Genomic DNA, 18,153 nt, shown 5'->3' with positions numbered 1-18,153 from the left:
ACTATATAGAAGAACTATATCGGTCCAGTGCAGTGGTTTGAAAGATCATTTTTTACAAACAAAAAGACAGACTGACATCCTGTTATTTGTGTTATTTGCGAATATAAAATACTAAGTAGAATATAGATATAAAAGTAAGCGGAATTGATAGCAATCTCAATTCCCAAAGGAGAAAAAAAGACCATGGATTAAAACAGTCAGAGTTTGGGAAGGCTTTTGTCTGAGGGGATTCGATAAAATGGACTAAATTTTATTTGATATAAAACATATGTCTCAAGTCATACATCGAATTAAATATCATATTATACTCGAATACTCGAGAAAAAAGTAATACAAAAATATACATATTTATATTTGCAAAAGTGACCCATCGCTAGTTTAGACTAAAAAAATCTTTCTTTATCAATATTTTCTGTTATCTACAGAAATAGATTGCAGTAAGATGAGCAGGTAATAGAGTAGTGGTCATACGTTTTTATACTGTTGAGTTCGGGTGAGCATGTCTGTCTGGGCTTCTTTACAAATTGCCTGTCGAACACTGAAATTCTTATTTTTGAAATTGAATACAGGAGGAGGGGGTATTTTTACTCCAATCCTCTGAAGGGCCTATACCACCAGTGCCCTAACGTTGCGGGGCTACCCAACACCTGACCTGACTTAACCTAAAATAAAATACGAACCCCCCACCTTCACTTAATTTCAATTATTTAAAAAACAAGGGTGGGGGTTCGGTGCTTAAACGTCCCTGCATGTACATATACATGAGCAAACTGTAACAGTCTTTAGGACTCCTATATTTTCTTAAAGTAGAATCAAGGGCAAAAGCAAGTAAAATTCAAAAGAAAACATTTTTGTTAAATCAACAATCGAGAATGCATGATTTTTTTCCTTCTTGGTCATTTTGTATTGTCTTGATTTGGATAAAGTTGCAATAACCTTTTAAATGAAAAAAACATTGAAGAAAGGGGGCATTTCGCGTATTTTCCGTGTAACTTGTATGTTAGGTTTTAGTCAACTGCGTCAAACTGTTCATAATAATCACATTTGACTAAAATTGACACCTTTGTAAATATTTATTAGCGACTATGGTTGTCAAAGTGTATACTTCTTGACACTTCTTGAATTTTATGTATCTTTGATATGAATTTAATCTTCTAGATATTTAATGTATAACATTCTTGTGTATTTATCTATTTTATGACCTAGGTATATATGTGATCATTATTGTTCTTGTTTCTTTAGCTAGTTAAATTTTATATAATTTAGATTTACTTTACACAATAAAATAACTTTTTATTCCTAATTTCAATAGATATTGTTTTAATTTTTAAACTTTGTGCCTTTAACGTCAATTTTTATTTTTAGATCATAATTATTATTAATTTGCAAAACTCTTAAATATTTTCAATAGCTTTTAACAAAATTATACAAAGGGTGCAACTATAAAACAATGAAAATAATGTAGCTGTACTTTTGAAATAGTTATTTATTTAATTGCGATTTAATGAATGATTTTCAATTAATGCATTTAGTTTATTGTATTTAATTCGTCTACTTAATGGACATTCCAATGAAATATTAATATCTTTGATTGAGAATTTGCAAAACAGCATTGTTTGTGTTTTCTCAAAAAAACAATTATTCATTGTATATCAAATGTGTAATTTTCCTTATTCGCTTTTAGGCCCTCCCACTCTTTTAAAAACAGAATTTTGGTGTTTTTGTATGTTAGGTTTGGTTAATTAAGATTTATACCCTTCAAAAGAGCTCAGAAACATAAAAGAAAATAAAACATTTTTAGCGATGTCCACTGAATAATTATTTTATTTTAAAAATTGATAATCTTTTAAATAGGTTTCAAAATCAAAATTTGTAGGAGTTGTAGCAATAGATAGATTTAAAATCTTACTATTAAACTTGATGAGAGGCACTTTAAGAGAGTTCTCTTCTCTTATTGAATGTTAAAATTTCCATACATATTTCCTTTTCCCTGTTTTTATGTTCCTTAATCTTTACACATAGGAGAAATTCGAGCAATTTTGGGGTGGGGAATTACTTCCACACAAATACCAGTTTAGTTTGAGTCTCAATACAGCCAGATCCAAAAATATCAAAAGATTAGACATCATCATTAATACATACATATTAAAAAAAATCCTAAAAGGTTCGTAATTTCAGAATAGATTTTTTTCTCTTTTGAAATTAGAATTCCAGAAGCAATGCCACTATTCTTTTGCAATTGTCCTTATTATATCACAATCACTGAGCATACGCTTGCGGAGGGGGGTGCAATACCCCTCTTAAAATTGAAATTAAGAAGGCTTGTCTTAACTTTTTTCACCTGCCTTAGAAAGAGAACCCCCTTACAAAATCGTGTACACACACTGGGAATGAGTATCTTCTAATTTTGATTTTTGCTGATGAGATATTTAAGCGTGAACGATCGCGCGCAGATTTTATATTTTACACAAAATTAGATGATCACCATTTTGAGGAGCAATTCAGGCGGAATTCAGGAAATGGTGGAAACAATTAGGGAAACACAGTGCTATTTTTTTATCCTTTTTCAAATAAAAATATGGTATGAAATTAATCGATAAGATATTGCCAGTAACCTCCTCACTTCTTATAAAAGCACGAATCTAGCCCCAACAGGCACCCATCAAAGTGGTGCTTAAACCATTCCTACTTAACCAGCCTAGCTGCTCTAATGCGAGTTATTTTATGTCACACATTCTTGTAAATTGATTTTTATCTCCTAAAATCATATACAGATGAACAAATAAAAATGAAAATGGACTAAAAAAAGTAACCAATATACCCTAAAAAGGACTGTCCGCAAAAAATATTGTTTTTTTTTTTCAAAATCTAACCTGAAGCTATGATCTCTGTTCAATTTTAGGCATATTTCATATTTGTAGCATCGCGACTGAAATCCTTTGATAATATTGACCTCCCGCCCATTTATTTGTGCTTCGTTAGTGATGGCCTGTGGAGTTTTAGCTTCTATTTTTGCCGCCCTTGCCGCTGTACACCGCGGTACATCGCTTAACACAATCTCCTCTCTCCCTTGTTAAGAATTTGGATGGAGGCAGATAAGAGTTTGTGAGCGGTGTACCAAGATGTACAGCGGCGAGAGCGACAAGATCGGCAAAAAAAAAACATTGATTGTGTGGCGGCAAGCAACTAAGTCAGCTTTTCCTGGCTGACTGACCTAAGTATTATTTTTAGCGTATAAGAATGAATAGGCTGCGGCGAGAGAAAATTTCTGGAAAGTATGTTTAGTTATAGCAGGAGCACAAATAGTCAGAGTAAAAATTTTTCAAAGAGCTTCGATTGCGTTGCTACAAAAATAAAATATGCCTAAAATTGAACAGAGAATAATAGTTTGAGGTAAAATTTTCAAAAATATAAATTCCTTTTTTGTTGCGGACAGTCCTTTTAAAATATGAAATAAAAAGTTTTTTTAAAAATCAAATCTGTACTTTTTTCCACTGTTAAAAGTAAAAGTAATTTTGGAAGGGGGGGACTGACGTAGTATGACAAAGTGAAATCTTGAACTAAAGAATAAAATTAAGCTTTTTTTACAGATAAGAAGCTTTTACATGCAAAGAAACAGCTTTAGGAAACTTAAGAACTCATTCGTGGAGAAGTACAAAGTATCTATCCATTCATTTATCTATCTATGTTTCTGTACAATATTTTATCTATCAGTTTAAATACTTGATTAATACATCTAAAAACTGCTGATTAATACATCTATAAACAGCTGATTAATACATCTAAAAACAGCTGATTAATATCCATCTAGAGCCAAACATTTAAATCTCAACCTTTGCAAACAATCATCCCTTTGGATTCACGACTTTTATTACTTCATACTTGGAGATAAGTTATTTAACCAAGTCGCGCATCTGACATTGCAGCAGTAGGTATACATTGTATCTATAAACAAAAACAAATTAATTGTGTAGACGAAGCCAATAGTAATCAACAAAACAACAATATTATTTATTTATCTATCTATCTAGGTATGTTATTTCCGTGACACCTACGCTGAACATCCCGAGGACAGAGAGAATATCAAGTACACTGTGAAGCTAGAGAAGGATGATGATCTTGTCACACTTAGTGGACTCTACACACAACTTCAGGAACAAATTATTATCATATGTAGTTCATATTTATCCGCAACGCGCCGCAATTTTTATCAATTTGACTTTAAAATTTTAAATTTGCCAATAAACTAGGTAATGTAACTGTGATCAGGGAGTAAGGGAGGGGACAATGGGCAATTAATTCAATTTAAGAGTTATCAAAGAAAGGTCATGAAATCCAGATTAATCCAATAAATTACGAGGAAATTTCAAAGGGATTGTTAATTAAATAATAGATTTCCATAGTATCATGTAAAGTGAAATCACAACTTGTTTTTGATGAAATATATTGAGGTTTTATGATGTGATTTTTATATTACAAGATAATTGGACCCGGCCAGCTGCTAGCTGGCTGGGCAAGAATATGACTGCCCCTTTTTATTCTGTTTATTTCCCTTGCCCCCACCTCCCTTCTCCCCATCTGCTATATTCAAAACTAACACAACAAGTAATTATTTCCTTTGCCCCCACCTCCCCTCTCCCCGTCTGCTACATTCAAAACTAACACAACGAGTAGTAATTTCCCTTGCCCCCACCTCCTTTCTCCCTTCTCCCCGTCTGCTATATTCAAAACAAACACAACAAGTAGCGGCGTTTCATGCGCTAGTACCCAAACTTAGTCAGAAACTGCTAAATTCTTGCACATTCCCTTTAAGCCAGTACTCAAAGTCTGAGACTCCTAAAAATTGAATATTCGATCCATTGTCCCCTCCCTTACTCCCTGAACTGTGATACCAAAACTGAAATCTTTCCCAATTATATGAAATGGAAAATTAAAGTATAACAGTAATTATTATTTTTATGGACTTGTATATTAGACAAATATAAAATAAATTCCTGATTTGTTGGCCCCAACTTTATATAATTATTCCAGCTAATATGTATCAGTTTCTGAGCCATACTGTACTAAAGGATTAATGTTTTTCTATAATATCTGATTATTATAATTATTTTCAAATATTTTATTCTCTATTTTACATGCAAAATTTAACTATTACAAATATTAAAATAAATTTGATATTTAGCTATCACATTTTAAATTTTTAACAAGGGTGATTAAATCCATAAATTATTAAAAGTCAACAAACAGACAGTAGATTAACCCGCAGAACTTATAAGTTATGGTATAATTGTAGTTTTTTATTGTTATTAAATTGAGTTGAATTGTTTTATTTTTTTCAAAATTCAAGTTTTTACGACAAAGGGATAATTTTAAAATCCATTGTCAAAAATTAAAAAAAAAAGAAAGCCTAAATTTATTATAACAGCTATTTGTTAAGGACCTACTGACATTATAATTGTAGATTAGCTTTGTTTTTGATACAGTAAATGAAATATTAGAAACATGTTTCTCTCTAATTGTAAAATGATTCCAAATTCATCAATTATAAAACTAGTTTTCAATAAAATTTATCAGGAACTAATTTAAAAAGAATTGTTAAATATGATTAAGATTTTAAAATTAAAATGATCATATTCGAAGAAAATATATAATTAAAAGGTCTAATTTGCAACTTTTAATGTTGATTTATAGAACGAATATGCCAGGGGCTGCTATTCAGCCAATTAATTCCATTAAATTGCCGAAAATTAAATATTTTGTTGGCTAAGAGTTGGCGTAAAACTTGTTTTTTTGGTGTAAATGAAATTAAAGTGGATAAGAAGGGGAGAAAAAGGGAAGGGGGTTGAGGGGAAATTTTAATTTAGAATTGTTTATCAGAATCACATTCCATTTTCCCTGGACTAGGCATATCTTTTACTCTATTGTTTTGAAACACTATATATTAAGTAATTTCAACCAATTTATATTTTTTACAACCGAAATGTTAATAATAATTTGATCTTACCACTCAGGACTCTGGTTTCGTACTCAGCTATGACAGGAAATTTATAACATAATTTATGTTAGTTAGAACTGAGCAAAACGTTTGATATATAATTCCTGCTTCCCTATAACTACGTTCTTTCACAACTAAACTTTCTCGGGTGATATAACAGATAAAGGACTTATTTTTAGTGTGATATTTCTCTAGTTTTAAAACATGAGGGGGGGGGGGGCATAAAAATAGCCTAAAACTATTTCAAGACAATATTTCAAGATGCGATTTATCTTGGAAATTGGTGGTACCCTCACTCAAAATAGTCATAATGCTTACCAAGACATAAAATAAACTACACTGTAAAGGAGAACCATATCGGTTCAGCAGTTAGTGAGATCTTTCGGTACAGACAGACAGGTACATAAATACAGATAATTTTACTTTTATTAAAGGAGCACGCCTTTGGCTTTTAATCACTTTTGTTTGTCTGTTAGTTTTGCTGTATGACATTTAGACTTTTCTTTCTGTTTTCATAAGCAAATACTTTAGAATATCATTGGTATCTAAGAATATCATTATTATTATTATTATATTGCAATCAGAGGCTATATCTAATTTATGCTGATTGATAAATCTGATATAAACACACACATACAAATTGTATATGCTGAGGATGTTTCTATAATGATAAAAGAAATTGCCTTTACCTTTAATACCTATTTTTTTGTGCTTTCTCGCCGTTTAAATGCCCGTAAAAATCTCTTAAATAAATTTCATAAAAATGTTTGCCTGTTTGTTAGTTACACTTGTTTGAAATTAGGTAAATCTTAGCATACTTACATCAAATTTTAAATTTTTTTTTTGCAAAAAATGATCTGAAAATTATTTCCAGTTGTTTACTGTACACACAAATTAAATATGCAATATTTCTCTTATTTTTGCTAGTTTTAGATAAATAAATTTGTTATATTGTACACTTATCTATATATCTATCTATATAAAGTAAATATAAGTATTAGTATGAAGGTTATTGGAATATTTGATTTTAACAACAATTTTTGTATAAGTAAAGATTTTGTATTTGCAAATTTATTGGTAATTGTAAACGTAACAGTCTATATATCTACGAGATATTACTGGACAAACACGCTCAGCTAGACATCTATTCCGCTGCTTAAGCATGCACATTTTATAGTCATTATATGAAAAGTACAAGTATGTGTCTGTGTTTGTGTCTAGGTATCTGTACCCAAAGATCTTACTTACCTCAAGACCGATGTGAAACTCCTTTTTAGTGAATCCTCATAGGAATGCAAGGATCTACAGGGATAAGACAATGGCCGATAAATTGATGTACATCCCGAATGATGATTAAAAAATTACCTCTTCACTAGATAAAAATTAGTGGTTGAAACGTTTGAGCACTAAACTTACTGAGCCAATCAATCAAAATTCACTAAAGTCCCAAAAGCTGTTAAGTCAACGAATGAGAAAACGTTATTAGAAAACTTTGGGGACTAGTATAATAAACAGCCCATTGTCCCCTTTTCTATGATGGGAATGTTTGTTATATAATAAATTTTGGATGAGGGTATCTCTGACAACCCAAAAGATATTGTTCCTAGAAAAATATCCAACACCTCCAAAAAAGCTAACTTTTCAACTCTTATTTTTAAACAGGAATTAAAGATTGTAAGTTAATCTACCTTCTACCCCTCCCCCACTTTAAAGCATTCCTAGTAGGTTCTGAAGGATTAGCTGCTAATATACAACTATAGTAATTATGTTATAAAGTAAAAAATGAAATTAGAATGCCTATCGTTGACGAGAAGGCCCCTACAGAAGTTGATTTTGATAACCTGTTAAACTTGGTTAAGATGTCCGGACCAAATACTGCCTGCGTTTTCAACTGCCAGGTAAATAGATAGCGGAGATACGAAAAGTGTCATCTGCGACATCAAAAAAATCGTCTAAAAAGAAAGGATGAGAGGAGAGGGAGAAAGGAAACCCCTAAAAAAGAGATGGATTTAGACGTCACACATGACAGTTTCCGTATCTCGATTCTCCATAGATAGCTTAAAACGTAGAGATTCAAATGACCATATATGATGTCTGCGATCTAAAGGTATAAAGCAATAAAAGATAAATTTGTGTACATCTCGTATGATGATTAACAAAATCAACCTTTCTTTATACAGAGATAATTGCTTGAAAATTTTGTAAGCTGTAATTAATAGATCAAGATATAATAGAGTATCCAAAGTATTAGAGCCACGAAAGAAAAAAAAAAGCAATTATAAACTTTAGTATATTCTTTGTATATCTTTGATGTATATTCAAATGTCACCCCCTTCCCTGGAATTATATTAAACTATATTGTTTGTTAGTTCAGTAAGTTATCTTAACTGTTATCAAGATAGATAGATAGTGAGGTAGATAGATTAAAAAAGGAAAAAAACATAAATAAAATAACACTAAGATAGATAGATAGATAGATAGATAGATAGATAGATAGATAGATAGATAGATAGATAGATAGATAGATAGATAGATAGATAGATAGATAGAGAGGTAGATAGATTAAAAAAGGAAAAAAACATAAATAAAATAACACTAAGATGAGAGTGGTAAAAATTTGCAATAATACATGTTGCAAAAATATATTATACACAAAGTTTTATAATGGGGTTTAACATTAGATAATGCAGTACCGATATAAAATAAGACCCCTGTGAAAACTGCTTTTAATAAATCGACTTAAAAGGAATTACCCTAAAGTGTTATTCATATGATATCAATAATTTTAACTATCGTAGAATTAATAAAGGTAGCAATGACTGACAAATCTGGGATCTAGAGGGATAAGACAATGGCAGATAAAATGATGTACATCCCCTATGATAATACACATAATACACAAAATTACCTTGTATGTAGATAAAAATAAATGATTGAAACATTTTAACACTCAACTTAATGAATCAACCAATTACCATTCAATAATAGTCCCCAACGTTGTTAAGATAAAGATAAGAAAATTTATAGATACTTGGGGACTAGTGTAATAAAACAGCCCAATTTCCTAAATTAAGTTATTGCAATGACAAACCAAATTTATGCTGATAGACCCCATTGAATAACCTGTAATGCAAGAGAATGGTGTGAAGCCACTTCCGCATATTTTACTTATTATCAGATCATCTTAACTGCACTGATTAACTCTTCTCCCTTTTCTCCACTTTCATCATTATCAACTCCTTCTTATTTAATTGCTATCATTTCCTTTTAAAAATACTAACAGATACTGCACTGATCATATCTAGGGGCACTTAAGGTAAGGGGTAACTTTTTTATTTGGATGAGGATAATTTGGTCTAGATGCGATTTCCTTTGTATGGGAAATGGTGATCCTCCCTTAAATAGTTATAAACATTCCCAGAACTTATGAGAAGCTACATTGTAGAGGAGAACCATATCGGTTCAGCGGAATGCAATAACCTTCGATACAGACAGATAAACAGACGGACATTCTGTTATAAGATAAAACGTTATGTGAAATCTGCATTTAAACTTAATGACATGCGGCGGTTAATGCACACCTCGAATAAGATAGGTGGTCAACTGAAAATAGTTGCCGAATGTGAACGCAGTTTCCTGAGTGTTTCCTCATCCTAGCTCAATATTTACTACTAGCTAAAAAAGCTTCAAACTTCAATAAAAAAATCAAAATTTAAAAAATTCAAATTTATAATAAATAAATCGTTTATACATTCAAATTTTGATTTTTTAAAGGGAAGTTTGAAGATTTGTAGCTAGTAGTAAATATTGAGCTAGGATGAGGAAACACCCAGGAAACTGCGTACACATTCGGCAACTATTTTCAGTTCATCAGATAGGTAAAGGAAGCAGGGAGGGAGGGGATATTGCACTAGTCCCCAAAGTTAATAATAACGTTTTCTTATTCGTTGGCTTAACAACTTTGAGGATCCTTGTGGTATTTTGATTGGTTGCTTCACAAAGATGAATGTTCAAACTTTTCAACCACTAATTGTAATTTTGAAGGGGTAATTTTAGAAATTACCATTGGGGATGTACATCAATTTATTGATCATCATCTTATCCCTTTAGATCCCTGTAAAGGAAGTGTGTTGGTAAAGAATGGGGGAAAGGGGTTGCAATTGTTACGTGATGTGAATCTTGCCTTTTTAGTAGCACAGCTGCTCTAAAATTCTTATATGTTGATCTGTAAGTCTTTTATACACTCTATCCTATTAAATAAAGTAGTAAGCTTTATTGTATGTAGCGAAGGATCTCGCTAACCTCTCAGCTTCTTCTTTACAGTGAAGCTTCTTATAGGTCCAGAGGGAGGGCATCTCCAAACTCCATATAAAAAATGGTACCCCCACCCCTAAAATTTTAGGTGTGTGACCGCTAGTATGGTATAATGCAAATAATTTTCGATGATGCTGATCAATTTACAAGAAACTGAAAAGTATATAAACGTTGCCGTTTTATTTTTTCCAAAGCTACAACTTGATGGAATCGTTATTATTGATTAAAGCTTAGCAACCTATGGACATGCTAATACTTGTTGTTGATTTTGTTAATGCATTTGATACTTATAGTGATAACTTACATTTTGTTGATGCTAATAATTCCATCTTTCCTATACAATTTTCCTTCTTATAAACAAATACTTGTATCCAAAGTTTTATAAATATGCTCTCTCAAAATCTTTGGGTACTTTTATTAGGTTTGGTTGGTTATAACAAGTAGTGTCCAAACTTTTCAATCAATAAAAACAATTCTATATCCGCGGAAAGCCGTTTAAAACGATGCGAGAAATAACTATTATCTAATTCAAAAATATAATATAAAAAAAAAAACTTTGTAGATAGAAAGGAATGTGTAAGTAAAGTTATAAACCTATTATTTGGAAGATTTTTAAAGAAAAAAATAAGAGATTATTATAAATTCCAGTATGACTTGGAAACCGATTAATATCTGCTGGATTAGAACCGGTTCTAAACAATACTGAAAAATCAGTTATAGCATCGTATTACAGACAATATTATCACGGATATTAAAAGGAAAAATCATTAATACCAAATTAATACCATTTTTGTTAGCTCGGGAATCCAAAAATGGGTATAATCCTATTTTTTTCTTTTAATATCCGCGAAAAGCTGTCTATAATACAATGCGATAAAAAAACTATCTTTATATTTTTAGATGGGTAAAGGAAGAACAACAACTGGAATGGTTATCTGCTGTCTTGTCAAGGATATTGTCCATTGTGGCAACCACAATAAGGAGTTTGCCTTCAAACAGGTACAATATACAAGAAAATACTGGCCTACCATTGGTCATTTAAAATATATGCTGGCCTGCCATTGATATTTTATTCTGTGTATTGGCCTATCAATGGTCATTTGTATTGAATGACGTCATTTTTTTATAGGCTTTATAAACATCTTCATGTCTATAAGCTCCAAAGAAATAACAATCTTACAAAAAAGTCAGAACAGTCCAAATTTATAATAATTTCTGTAAAGTGTTACATACTATCTGGCTCGGCAGTTGCGCGGCTGCAGGTGAGTTAAAATTTTGCAGCTAAGAATGAAGTTGTTAGGGCTGAGGGCAATTTTTCTGTCATCGGCCAAGGAAGGTTTTAGTTGTGACTGCAGCTAGTGTATACTTAGTGAGGCTGAAGATGACTGTGGTTTAAAGTGGATCACTACTCTTGCAAGCTGCGAAGCTTCCTCTAAAAAATGCGGCTTTTTATGAAATCGTCTTGTTGACAAGAGTTGCTAAGGCATAGCAAGGCTTATTACGCTGTGATGAGTCATCTTGTAGAAATAATTTGCGATTCTTATCATTTTTTAGTTGTGAAAAAAAGTCTTTTTGTTGATACGAAGTAATTTTTCTTTGCGTGTATTTGACTCTAAATTTTGCATAATTTACAATGGAAAGAAATTTTAATAATGCCAACCTCAAGAAAGATGAAATTGTTAGAAATCGGCGTCTTTTTAATTCAACAAAAACATTCGGCGAAAAGAGCATAAAAAAGTTTTAAAAATTTAAGTTTGTACTAATTTATAACTATGTACATTTTAGTTAGGTAATTAATTTTGGTAACTGTTAAATTATTTGTTTCTAATATTCAAATTATTTCGTTAAACAAAAAAAGGATGTTCTTTGATAGTTACATATTCGAAAGAAGAATAAATTGAAAATTCTATTTTCAGCGCAAATGTAAAAATATTAGAAAAAGTTTGCTCGCATCTTTCTTCTTCTTTTCTGGGTAAAGTTGAATTCATTTGCATTGATAAGAAAGGTTTATGGCAAAACTTTACCTGGGATATTTAAACACTGTTGTCAACATTAAAATCGTCTCAAATGCTAATGATTTTTGATAATTGCAAATAAAAATTATTTATAAAGAGGAAAATTAATATTAAGATTGATAATTATAAGCTCTCAATTAAAAAATATTGTAATACGATAAAATTATGACGTATTGTCAATAAATCACTGATTATGAAACAATGAATTTTATTACTTTACTGGGATGGAAAATGTGGCCCAACTCTGCTTACCACTAATTGTATTTCTGCACAATAAAATTATTTTAATAAGAAGATTTTACATGATGTATAATTAATAAGCTTAGTTGATATTTATATTTCAATTCATCACATATTTTATTTTATTTTGGAAGCAAGAATAGCACAAATTAATCTTTTTTGTATTCTTACCAGCTGCTATGCCCCTTTAGGAGGGTGGTGGTACCCTGCCAAAAAATAGTTATAAACCTTTCCTGGACCTACTTCACTGTCAAGGAGAACCTTATCGGTTCTGCGATCAGCAAATCCTTCGGTACACAGACAGACTGTAACTTTTATATAAGGACAATTCTTTTATATGGTTATTATCTTTTCTTCACTCTTTTTTATATGATCAAGATCTGTCGCCCATAACTATTGGTAATATGTCATTTGCAGGCCCTGTACTCAGCTAGAGATTCGGTTCCATGTCATATGCAGTGCACCCACACACATACCAAATAATAGACAGTTTTTTTATAGCCAGTAATAAATGCAAAGATTTTTATATAGGCACTGCTTCATGCAAGGACGATTACGTGTAGATTTGAGTGAGGGATTTGGATTCTTCCAATTATACTAAACTAAAACATTTCCCAAACGAAGATATGACTGTTATGCTCTCATGCATAAAAGGGTATAACAATTTTGGCAATTGAAATGATAAAAAGACATTAATGCACAAAAAATAAGATATGTTTTTACCTTTAAAACAAGATATAGAGCAAGGCATAAATTCACAAAAATCATTTCAGAGAGAGGTGTTGACTTGACACTCACCTTTCGCATGTATTTGAGGTTAAACAATTATCCAATCATATGTCTTAAACTTAATTATTCTACTTTTTATTAGCTTATTAACTTTGTAAATTATATTTTACAAAACATATTTTTGTTTGCTAAAAGTCTTTTTTGTTGTAACATTTGAACATCCATATTTGAATAATAGAAAACTCTTCCTAGCTTTTTGACACATCAAATATATCAACTAGAACGGTTAAGAGCACAGATAGATGGACAGTTCTTTTTGGTGATAAATAGACCAACTATAGACTTTAGTACTTTATGACACAAAATGACCGAGAAAAAGACAAAGAAAAATGTAGCTTATACTTTATTTGAAAATAAACTTTTGTACAACGAGAAAGCTTTCTGTCTTGCATATTTGTATTTTTATTTTTTACTCTTTAAAATTCAGGACAATCAGCCGCAAAGCTTAGAGAGGTTTTATTAATCTTGCGGCTCGGCTTTTAAAAGGCACTTAATAAGCCTCTGGGCCTCAAAAATTCTACTCTCTTATATAAAGGAAACAGGAAGTCTTTCAGTCTATTTGTCAGTCTGTCTGGAGCTTAACCCTTACAGATCGGGGGGGGGGGGGGGCTCCAAGAGCCCCCCCCTCAAGTTTTTTCAATCTTATTTTTTTTGTAGGTAAGATGGAGTGCAGTGACTTCATGACTTTTTAAGTTTAGTAATTATACGTCGGGAAGAGTTGATTTTATTAGGATATCTGGTCTGTGTCGGTCGTGGTGTCCGGTCAAAGTCTGTTGGGTAGCACCAAAATTAGAAAAAAATTCTAAAAAAATCTTAATTTCTACTTTATGACTTTTGTGTATAAGGAGAAACCTAAAATTTTTTTGGTGAATACTTAGATATCAATGACCTTCTGAGAAAAAATGTGTTATGACCGTTTGACCGCTCCCTGACCGACTTTATGACCGATTTTTGTCCGGCTTTTACTACAGACATATATCATGAATATCGTGGCTTCTATTACAGCTAGAGTCCTATAAATTTTTTTGGTAAATCCTTGAGCAACATCAAACAGATAAAAATATTAATCGGCGCCGCCAACCGCCGTTTTACCGCCGTAACCGCCGAAAATGGCGGTTTCCGTTATTTGCCGTTTTTTGGCGATGATCAGAAAAAGTAATTTTTTTGTTATGAAAAATAAAAGTTCGTCCTAAAATTTGGTCATCCTAGCTGCAAAATTGGCCGCTCTACAGCTGTTTTAAAATTTAGCGGCTGGCCGTTAAAAAGCGGCTAAGGAGCGGCCTGGCTGCTATGACTAGAAAAAGTAATTTTCTCTAAAAATACACATGAACCACCAGAAAAAAAATTTTACGTCTTTATCTGTAACAGGAGCCGAGATAGAGGGGGGGGCTCTTGGAGCCCCCCCCCCCCCCCCCCCCGATCTATTAAGGTGGGAATTGGGGCCCGAGCTGTAAGGGTTAAGAGCCTTCTTACCGCTGAACCGATATGGTTATCTTTTATAGGGAAGGTTTTATCTATCATCGGGGAAGTGTACCACATCCTTACAAAGAGAAATCGCCTCTTGAAAAAAATACTCCACCCAAAATTTACTTTTTCTTTTTAAAATTAAAATAAAAAGTAAAAGGTCTACTCCTCTCCCTTTCTCTTCCCTTAAGTGCCCCTACAGGCTTCTAGGGGGTGTAGCCACTTGTTAATACTGAAAGTAACAACTCCCAAATAAACAAAACTGTACATACAGACCAAATTTGTCTAAGACCATCAAGCTTGATGGTACACACATAAATATATATATGTATAAAATCTCCCCCTCCAAACATTCTGAATCATATATTAAAGCTAAAACATCAAAATAAACCTGTGTTGACATTTTAAAACAAATTTGGGTAAACAGCATGTAGAATAGGAACATAGATTCTGATAATTAATTGGTTGATTTTCAAATCAAATTGGTTTAAATTTTTGCACTTTTTATATTTTTTTTATTCCAGCTACAAAATTAAACTTTTGGCTGAAAGTTCAGCCGCCAAATTGTTTGAAACATTTGAGCTGCAGCCAGCAATAAGCTTAAACGATTTTCAATATAGATGATCTAAAGGATCGGCACAAAAAGTAAGGTTAATTTTGATTGAGTCATTAAATAATATAAGTATTTGCTTTTTCACATAAAATTATTTCTTAAAATCATTGTCATTTTCTAAATCAGCCCTTGGTTATAATATAATTAATTAATTGATGACACAACATTCTAATTGATTTATATTGATAAAAGGTACATAATTTATACATTAAGATAAAAATAGGACACAGGCTTTGAGCTATATGAATATATAGGCATGTGAATTTTCTTGTGAGGATATTTCTGGAAAAATGAGCATCAAATTTTTAACTTACTTAGCACTCTCTTCGTGTCTCTTTTTGATTGTGTGTGATTTTTTCTATATGATATTAAATTCCCTGCTCAATGAGAAGATACTGTTAACTTAAATATACATACGTCTGTTAGTCTATTGGCTTTTATTTAAACAATTCCTGGACTAAAGAAAACATTTCATTCAGTGGCGTGCACATAGTTTTGTCGGGAGGAAAATTTATTTAATATCCCTCAACAAAAATTATTGTCGGTGTAGGGATGTAAAACAAACAACATGAGGGTTTATTGATTTATTGTCTTGGGGTCGGATAAACAACCATAATGATTGGTAGATTGGTATTTGTATTAGGGGGGGGGGGGGTTAGAGAAATAGACTCGCCAAGGAGAGTTGAGGCGTATCCATCTCCCCAACCCTCATCTGCACGTGTCTTACTTAAATGTTATATTAAGAATATATATAGTTTTTAATTGTTTTCTTCCCGTGGTATTTTAATCATATTTATTAGTCTTTTATTCTTTGTTGATTACGGACGTTTTCTTTAGTTTTCAATATTTTTTCTTTTGGACGTTATCTTCCTTGTTAACTTTAAACTATTGCATAAATCAAACATTTGTTCTGTAGAAAATCTAAAAGTTTACATTATAAATCAAAAGATATGTTAAAATGAAAGTTATTTGAGGATTCAAAATTATGATGCATCTATAAAGAATTCAAAAAGTACACTTGTAAGCGAACCTACTCTACATGTTTTATCTGTGCCTGTATTTTATTCGTTTGTCTATTTTTCTGTAATGTAAATCTATTTCTAATTATTTCACCTTTGTTTTATTCTTTATTTTAGCCAAGAAATATGAATACATAAAATTTTCATTTATTTTCTCTACTTTTCTACCTGTCATCACTTCCACCAATTATATTCAATCATCAATATTGCTAATTAAATATATGAAATCACCAAATGATTTTTTTCTGAGAAAACACCTGCATTGTTAGGGTTATGTTGCTAAATGCTAAAATATTTATTACATGAGATCAAATTGACAATATGTTTACAAATAAAATATTTTTATTAATTATTACTATTGTTGTATATTGTAAATCATGATGATTTTGGTCGAGTTCATAAAAGGTAAGATCCATGTGATCCAGATTCCAAGAAGGCATGTAAGCTATCCACTGTTACAAGGAAAGCTTGCCTGTAAAGCTGGTTCCGGAATAGAGTAATTAATATTAATAGTAAAATGGTGATGTTGTTGTCAGGAGTGGTGGCTCGGTGGTGGCCCAAGCAGGACAAGGTGGGTTGGTTCAGGTATAGAAGTATTAAATTATAGTAGTCACGTATGATGTAAATATTAATATTTGTTGGTAAATAATTTAGTATGGTGTTCTCTATCTTTAACTAAAGTACAAAAATCTATATCGAATTTAACAGGTAATCCTTCACTTTTTTCAAGTTTAGAATTCTATTAGTTCAAGATTCTTAAAATCATTAGGTAACTCGTTATAAACACGAGGGAAATTAAACAAAGGGTGTTTAAAAAATGAAATACATGGAACATTGGGGATATAGAAATCTTCTGCATTGCGCAGAGCATAGGCTCCACGTTGACTGTTTTGAATCCATGTGCCAGAAAAAGAAATTGGGAGTCTTTCTAATTTAAAATCAAGCATAAATTTAAATATATTATAATTAATAAGTTCAGCTAGAGGAAGAATTTTATTTTCTTTAAACAAGGGTTGAGTGTGTTCATTGTATGAAGCTCCACTAATAATGCGTATGGCTTTTTTTTTGAACAATTTTTAATGGTTTTAAATTTTTTTCAGGTGCCATGCCTAAAATATTACAGCAATATTCAAGGTGTGATTGGACATGAGCATTAAAAACTAATTTCATGCAATCTTTGTTCAAAATGTTTTTAACTAAATTAAGACTATACAAGGATCTAGAAATTTTTCCATGGATATGTTTACAATGTTCTGATAAATTCAAGTTGCTATCAAGATAGACACCCAACATTCTAATTGATTTAGTATCTTTATTAGGTACCATTTGTACACGAGAAATTTTAGTTATGTTAGATTCTCCTGGTGCATTATTATTTATAAACAAAGGTAGATAAATATTGCTATCATGAACAGGAAGATCGGAAAGAATATTTCTGTTTGAACTGAAGATCATAAAATAAGATTTGTTAGGGTGTATAGAAAGCTTATTTGCTTTATACCAATTAGAGAGATTATCTAAGTCTTTATTTGCTTTGATCATAAGATCCTTTAAATTTTTTGCTACAGTGATGGTAGAAATATCATCTGCAAACAAATCTGCAGATGCATCTGTACAATTGTGTACATCATTAACAAATATAATAAACATTAATACCCCTAATACACTTCCCTGGAAAGTAGAAATATCTATTACAAGTATTTT

The 18,153-nt window shown here is 31.4% G+C and overlaps 1 protein-coding gene across 1 annotated transcript in view; it reads left to right on the top strand.

Moving 5' to 3' along the window:
- Positions 1–18,153, top strand: part of LOC145332942 (paladin-like) — a 39,266-nt gene that overhangs the window by 10,902 nt on the left and 10,211 nt on the right. Inside the window, exons 9-12 of the mRNA XM_080178056.1 lie at positions 4,032–4,156; positions 6,014–6,040; positions 7,788–7,893; positions 11,210–11,308. Coding sequence (XP_080034182.1) covers positions 4,032–4,156; positions 6,014–6,040; positions 7,788–7,893; positions 11,210–11,308 — 357 coding nt within the window. The remainder of the gene's footprint in view (positions 1–4,031; positions 4,157–6,013; positions 6,041–7,787; positions 7,894–11,209; positions 11,309–18,153) is intronic.

Source organism: Acartia tonsa, chromosome 11 (genome assembly GCF_053477335.1).
Source record: "Acartia tonsa isolate MP-2025a chromosome 11, ASM5347733v1, whole genome shotgun sequence".
NCBI classification, from domain to species: domain Eukaryota; kingdom Metazoa; phylum Arthropoda; class Copepoda; order Calanoida; family Acartiidae; genus Acartia; species Acartia tonsa.
Note: the sequence above shows the minus strand (reverse complement) of the source record. Positions and strands in the feature narration are given on the sequence as shown.